Here is an 8,286-nt window from a genome sequence, read left to right as displayed (position 1 = left end):
GGCGCGTTCGGTGCATCTTCAAACAACGTGTTCGAGTATTTCTATTGAATATTGTCTTTACATCATCAACATTACGTCGGGGGTACTGGTACAGCGAAAGTTCGCCGAGGCTGCAGTGCAAGCGCTGAGTCTATCTTAACTATAATCTCTAAACCGCATCTCCACTGTGGATGTCATTATCTTAAATTTTTCTCATAGCATTACAGTGCTCTAAATTCTAACTCCATCGGCCACATTAAAAGTCAGTAGAAAACCTTCAACACAGGATACGGCCAAGGATCATAGAAATTCTGTCCAGGTGTAATAATTATATCAATATTTGGGTCAAAGCATCACATGACGGGCTCGAGAAAAATCGTATCTCGGGCCCTGGTTGCCATTGTAAAGCCCGAGTGTTCGTTTGGACTTAGAGTGTGACGGGACGCACGCTTGTGCTTCACTGGCTTTAATTGCACTCACATTCACTGTCTTTTTCGGTGAGCAATTAAAGCTTAGCTCAGATGTATATAGTGCGAAGTATTGATCGGGGCATCGTGTAAGGGTTTGATGACCGTGCACTTGCATGTGTCTGTCTTTATTTTCAATACTTCATTAAATGTTAGAGATTGAGTTTTTTTGCCAGACTTCAATGCAGTGAAGTTTTTGGAAATAATATTACCACACCAAAAGACTATCGGAAAGTTAGTGCGATCTTAACTACGTCAGAGCCTAATTACCTTGATTTGCAAGGTAACGTGATGGTGGTCATCTGTCTCTAGGTTGAGAGGTCCTATAAATGCCATCTTCCAGGACCCTGACTTATCTGCCAGTCTTGCAAAGAGGCAGGGTTGGGAGCAGCGATTGATGATGTCTGGATGGAACTTGCCCTCGAGGCAGAAAAGCTCTTTTGTTCAACTCACCGCAGCTTAGTGATTGAGATATCTGCGCGTTGCGATAACTCGTGGAAACTCCCAACAAAGAGCGTTTTTTTTTCAAATAGCAAACGTGTTTTAAACGTTTTCTTATAGATTATTTGAGCAAACGTCAAATAAAAGCTGTAAATTAAATCAGGAACTTACATTAAAACTAAAACCAACTGATTTCTAATTATTTTTTAACTTCTATCCATGGAGTAAAACACAGCAGGTGGCTTTGATGAATCATACGTTATTTAAATATTCTTTGTCTTATTTTGATTTTTATTATAGAATGCAACAATATTCATCGTCTCTAATATTATTATTTCAAATCAGCAACGAACTTCAGCAAAGATGCTGCTGTTTACCTTGATTTAAAAATTAACTTCTTGACATTTGTCAGTTGAGCGTTGCAAATTTCTAGTATGTAATCCTTCAACTATATATAGTAGAAAATACGTAATTTTGATATAAATTTATATTTCCGCAAGTTGAGCACTTGAAGTTGAATTTTGGATTAAATTGGTCGAGCGTACAGCGATGAGCACGCATTCAGCAAAATACATTTATTCCTCAGTCTTTTGTACTTCGCTTCAAACTTCACCGATTTTAATATTAATACACGAAAAGAAGTTAACTTGTACTGCAAAAGAGAACCAGGGCATCAAGTCTTCATGATCTTTGTGGGAATATATTTTCTGAAATAACATGGATTTGCGCTCTGGCCAACGTTTTTTCCCAAAGTTGATTTTTTCAGTTGAGATTAAAGCGACTACACCCACCGTATACTGCGCAATCAAGGGGAAACGTTAATTTATGGTGTAGGCTGACGATAAAATTGATAAGTAGCAGGTTTTCTGCTTACTTTTGATAATATAATGAGAATGATTTTGACGTTTAGATGTGCCTGAATTATTCTCCTCTCAAGTGCTTCCAAGCTTAGTATCATATGTCTAAGCGCTTGGACATATGAGTTAATGTTTGCATTTTTTATTAAAAATGTTATAAGTAAAATTCAGTGTCACAGATGAAACATGATTCAACGGAAACATAATATTTACATAAAGTTAATAGAAATAAAAATTATTTAAAATATTCAATTATTACCGAAAGTATTAAAATTATTAAATTTATAAGTAATAGAAATTTTTATTTTTTTTCCAGACTTGAAAACAAAGGGAGGATGCAGTGGGGCTCCCTATGGCTATTGGTGGTCCTGATGGACTTTACTTTTGCTCGAGACAATAATTTTGACGCCAACAAAAGATCTGATTTTCCTCTATCCACGGGACGTGCGTTCAGCAATGAAGGAGTCGCAGCGAATACTGAACCAACGTCAGAAACTATCAGCGCTTCAAATACATTAGGAATTGAGGGAAATTATACGACAACTACGGAATTAGTAGCGATAAATACATCCACAAACGCCTCAGTTGATCATGAATTTCCGCTGTCGAGGGCCCCGGACGCCAAAGAAGATGCGGCCTCGCGCAGCGGCCCCGCACAGATCGTGCAGTTCCTCATTGGCAAATGGGGGCCTGGTAAGGGCTGACTCATCTAATTCCTTCTGCTTCTTGTTTAATTGAACCAAGTTTAAGACAGTGAAATTATATGATAATTGAAAATTTTATTATATGCTAATTGTTTCTTTGAGAAATTAATTCAATTTAATTGAAAAATTTTAAGTTTATTATATGAATTGAAGTTAATTGAAAAAATAATTAAAATTAATTGAACAAATTAATTCAACTGAATTAAATTAATTTGAATATAATTAATATTGAGAACCGAGAACAGATCGTTTGAATTAAGTTCATAAGTGTCCAATTAGAATTTGTTCTGATAAGAGTAGCATTATCATACAAAATTGTAAAGCACGTTATCGTTTCCCCACTATAATTAGAATATCAATTGTTTCGACCACGATTAGTTCATAGCATCAATTGTTTCGAACACTATCAGTTCAGAATATCAATTATCTCGACCACTATCAGTTCAAAATATCTATTATGTCGACCACTATCAGTTCAAAATATTAATTATCTCGACAACTATCAGTTCAAAATATCAATAATCTCGACAACTATCAGTTTAAAATATCAATTATCTCGACGAATATCAGTTCAAAATATCAATTATCTCGACCACAACCAGTGAACACGAAGTTTCAGCTGATTTACAGTAAAATAATTGCAAATATTAAACTACTAAATTACTTTGAATCTATAATATATGAAGTGATGAATTCAAAGGTTGAAAGGAGTAAATATTATAAATTAATGAATATTTTCATAATTTTGAAAAAAATAATTGTTCAGGAAAATTCAAGATACGTACGTTCAACCCGTATTTACTATCAACGTGGGCCCTTATAAACGTGCACTCGTTGTGTGCAAAATTGATACAGAGTGATTTTTCCCCGTACGTTGTAAACCCTAACAAACCAACGTGCTAATTTGTATCATTCGAATTGTGATAATTATTACTTATTATATCACCAACCGACTTTATGCCTCAATTGCAGAACAAGCATACAAGAGCGTCGTTCAGATCCTTTTTTTCCACCTCTTCATATCAGCGTTTTACTACCTGTTCTTCGTGCTGCATCAGGGAGTGCTGAAGCTCATCACGCTCCTGCGCTCGCCCATCATCGACTACGAGGAGCTTTTAGCCAAAATAATGACAGGCTACCCTGAACCAGAATTGCCTCATCCCCACGAAGAGTATGGATACACAGGAGGCTTCAAGCCACCTATTGGCCATCATGAAGGGCCTCCAAAACTTGGGGAGAAACCGAAAGACGGTCCGAAGCCTGAACCGAAACCGAAAGATGGTCCGAAGCCTGAACCGAAACCTAAAGATGACCCAAAGCTTGAAAAGAAACCAGTAGGACCTCCAAAACCAGTTTACCCTCCTCAACCGGTGTATCATCCAGTCCAGGGGCTCCAACCTTTTGAACCACAATATGGAGACCCACTCGATGGCCAACTAGCGTCAGGGTTCAAGGTTTTCAATGACGGTCACCACTCACCTTCTTTCGACGTTATTCATGACCCACCGATACTAGACCCCTTACAAGTGTCACCGAAAGGAGGACTCGGTGGCTCCAGCTACACGAGTTATGCAGGAGAAGTCAAACCTGTACAGTTTCAGGCCGGGCGATAAGGTGAACCTAAGTCACACAGGATAAGGGAGCTTGAGATTTTTCAACTGGCGTCAGACATTGAACTTCCCAGTAGTATTTATAAAGTATTTTGACACTTACAATATGTTAATAGTCGTTTGAACCTTCTTTATCACAGATAACTTAAGGCTCACCTGACGTGATCATCACCGGAAAACAGGTTCTTTAATTAGCAGGATCCTAACCCTAATAGATACCTCAATGCTTACAAGTACGGAAATGTCAAGCCTTCAGTACCTCAATGCCTACACTTTCATCAGATCTAGAAGAATACTTCAATACTACTAGCATCTGAAGCTCCCTCCGAAACCTAGACGAATCTTGATGTATCACACTACCATGAAAGTCCTGTCGCAATTCATTGCAATGGTACGTCAGTGCTGAGAGCAACCATGAAGCTCACTCATGAGCTTCATACTTTCTTACCTAATTTACGAAGACATGACTTTTAGACGACAGCCTCGATGGTGATATTTGGTGTGTTGGGATGACGTTTCATCAAAGGTACGATGTTTAGACGATGTCTTCGATGATGATCCTTGGTAATATAATAACAATATTATCGCGGTCAGAATGTTTAGACGTTGGCCTTCCAATAAAGACGAGCACACCAACCTCGTGGTTCTCGTCTTTCTTCACTGTTATTTATTGTTGTATTAATTTTTTATAAAACCGTTCAGTTTGTTGCTTGTTAATTTATTTAATAAATTATTTAACTAATTTTTCTCTTTGAAATTATCATAAATTGTCTTCTTTTGAAGGCATTTAGTTTTTTGTATCGCAAAAAACAAGCAGCCGCTTTGAAGAAAGAAGGAGGGAGAAGATTATAAAAATGCGTAGAGTTTTTTTTCGTTACTACGATTAATTTATCAAAACGTAATCATGAACAGTAGTTGCTGGCATAGTCTTTGCTGCTGTAATTGCGGAATCTTCAAATTACGGAGCATTTATGTTGCAGATTGCAAATTTATGTCCACATCTAGAGAAAATTAGTATGAAATTCTTATCTTGTAAGAAATAACGGAACTTTAAATTTACCTAGAAATTTGGTATATGGCCGAAATATGAAAAACGCGTGTGTCAGCGCACTTACTCATGTCAATATTGAGCATGAAATCATGGTAAAAGTGATAACAGAGGAGTTTAATGCGTACATCAACTCGTACATTAAAACGTTAATAGGAACAAGCATGCGTTAGGTGCATGGTTTCCGCTAAATCACTAGAGCAACTCGTAACAGAAAATGTTCAGAGGAGAACAATGCTGCCATGCAGACGTACGTTCGTCAACATTTGTTTAAGAATCAATTGTCAGCCCATGTACGGCGATGGTTGTGGACTTTCTTTAATACGTATATGACCGTTCGGTGCCCTCAAATCAGGGAGGTTCAAAAGTTCTTTATAATGCAGGAAACGACAGCCGCCGGTCGGGACTAGGATACAGAATGCGCTTTGAAACTTTTGTACCGTTTATTTAACCCTTCAAAAATTAGAAAAATAAATGCAGATCTTATCTTTTGTAGAGATTTTTAACGGGAAACGTGTACCCTATCTGCCTGATATTGGGATTATTGATGCATCTGAACTGAAAGAAAACCTCAATTCAATTGTACTACTACAACAGAAAACAAAGGCAATCAAGGCTTTCTCCATCATGCTCATCTGGAAAATTTTTCGTAACGTATTTCCTTTGATCAAAGCACTTTATTACTATATTACTATGGAACCACAAATAGTAATTGATTGATTAGTCAAATAATTTTTTGTTTATACTTAGTCAAACCGAACGACGCAAGCATCTTAATTCGTAGAGAACAACGTTTTGACCACGTCAACCAAAAAGGCGTTCGTCTGTTAATTACCATGGGAGTTGAAAAGTATTTTCATGTTCGATGAGCACAAACTACTTGAACTACTACACAAACTACTACTACTCTCCTTTAAATTAGTGAGTGTCGTGGCAAAGCACTCATGGATCTCTCTCGGGGCGAGCATCCTGACTTTCGGACAGTGAAAGTTGCGAGTTGCGCGGTCATTCTACGCGCACTCCATGAGTGCTGGGTCACGACCCAGCACCCCACTAAAGTAATGACTAAATCCCCACTAAAGTAATGACTAAATCCCCACTAAAGTAATGACTACCATTGAATTTTACTGGAGGAAACTCTTCTTCCCGGGTGCTGGGCTAAATTTCATCATGATAAGCCTCAAGGGAAGAACGACGTGATGCAAAGGCAAAAATTTCATCATGATAAGCCTCAAGTTAAGAACGAAATGATGCATAGGCAAAGATTTCAACATGAAAAGCCACAAGGGAAGAACGACGTGATGCAAAGACAAAAATTTTCAACATGATAAGCCTCAAGGGAAGAACGAATCAACGCAAAGACAAAAATTTCAACATTATAATTAAGCCTCAAGAGAAGAACGAATTGATGCAAAGCCAAAAATTTTATCATGATGAGCCTCAAGAGATTAGGAACGTTAGATATTGATAAAAACTTGCAGCAGTGAGTTTCGGGTTCAAAGCCCAGCAAGCTGAGAAAATTCTGCGATGTAAGTATCAGTATGCGGGAGTCTATTCAAGACTTAACAAAGGATTAAAAACTATCAATCTTCCGGCTAGTAGCTCCTTTAAATTTCTCGTCGTTCACTGGCACCTTTGATTCTGATGTATGAATTTCTAAAAGTTTCATTAATAATGTAGTTGATTATTTTAGTATAACAATCTGACACTTCATTCAAAGCGGGAATGCAATGAACCAAATTGATTTGAATTCTTACATTAATTTAATAATGCTTTATGGTAATTTGTATCTTACTTGATTTCCTAACAAATATTACACGAGTCATGAGGGCCTATCTAATAGATGTGGTTACAGGCTTTTTAGCAAGTGATTTTCAAAAACAACACCAAATTTTCGAAGCAAATGTTGGTCGTCAAAGTTTATCATGTAAAGAGCTTACTGTGCTGACGTATGCTGGTGGAGCAACCTAGTATGCTGGTGGAGGCACCTATAGTATGCTGGTGGAGGCACCTAGTATGCTGGTGGAGGCACCTATAGTATGCTGGTGGAGGCACCTAGTATGTTTGTGGAGGCACCTAGTATGCTGGTGGAGACACCTAGTATGCTTGTAGAGGCACCTAGTATGCTTAGGGAGGCACCTAGTATGCTGTGGAGACTCCTAGTTTGCCAGTAGATTCACCTAGTATGCTGGTGGAGACACTTAGTATGCTGGTGAAGGTGCCTATGTATAAATTTTAAATCAACATTTAGATGAGGTGCATTAATAACTGAGTGTCAAGAGGGCATCGAAAAAAACGTAATAACAAAATTCTTGAACGGCAAGATATGAACTTAGAACTCACATCATTACGGCGAGAAGAAAAACAAGTTTTAGTGAGTGATATGTCACTGAGGACGGGACCTTCAATTTTGTATTGCCGCAAATGACAGGCACTGTCACGACGTGTTCAATGCGAGAGCGTCAATTCTTCCCCATGCATGGAGGCCTGATTTATATTTATTGCCATAAATGGCCAAAAATGACGAATAAAAATATATTTGGCCGTTTCCTCTCCAGATATAGTTCTCGACTATTTTTTCCTATGGGAATTGTTCCAAAACTGAATAAAAAATATGATGATGGGATCTCCGATTTGGTCATTGAAACATACCGATATCTATAGTAGTTTTTTAATTAAAACTTCATGAAAGTATGTTGTTCCCTGCAACTGTCATTCGAGTCATGCTGCACAACTACAGATTTCTGAACAAATATCCGGACGGAAAAGATGTTCTTATAATGCCCAATTTTTGTGCGCTGTACCGTATATATTATTAATAAGTATAATTGTACTTATAATGATTGCTACTTAAACGTTTGGGTACGAAAGTGCACTGGATTGGGACCAGGTAACCGAGTTAGTGAAGAAACGCGCAATCATTAGTTCAAGATAATGACGTAAATAGAAAGTCACTCAAATATCAGAAGGACCTGGCAATATAATGATATAATTTCAAAGAATGTGAACGCTGCATGATGTGAGGTAATTGAAAATTCATCCCGGGCATGAGAAAGCGTCTTAGCATCATGATCCCAAACTGAGGAAATATGATCCAGCGAAAGTGTTGGTCATCAGGCTTAAAGCACTGTTAAAAAATGCACGTAATTCCTGACGAAATACAAATTCAAACCATTACAA

The 8,286-nt window shown here is 37.7% G+C and overlaps 1 protein-coding gene across 1 annotated transcript; it reads left to right on the top strand.

Moving 5' to 3' along the window:
• Positions 1-405: 405 nt before the first annotated feature.
• Positions 406-4,765, top strand: LOC108674475. The gene is made up of 3 exons (XM_018162429.2): positions 406-476; positions 2,061-2,437; positions 3,421-4,765. Exons 2-3 carry the CDS (start codon positions 2,080-2,082, stop codon positions 4,059-4,061), a joined length of 999 nt encoding a protein of 332 aa, XP_018017918.1. The 5' UTR covers positions 406-476; positions 2,061-2,079; the 3' UTR covers positions 4,062-4,765.
• The last annotated feature ends 3,521 nt before the right edge of the window (positions 4,766-8,286 follow it).

The sequence above is a fragment of the Hyalella azteca genome, unplaced genomic scaffold (assembly GCF_000764305.2).
Source record: "Hyalella azteca isolate HAZT.00-mixed unplaced genomic scaffold, Hazt_2.0.2 contig15311, whole genome shotgun sequence".
In the NCBI taxonomy this organism is placed as follows: Eukaryota; Metazoa; Arthropoda; class Malacostraca; order Amphipoda; family Hyalellidae; genus Hyalella; species Hyalella azteca.
Note: the sequence above shows the minus strand (reverse complement) of the source record. Positions and strands in the feature narration are given on the sequence as shown.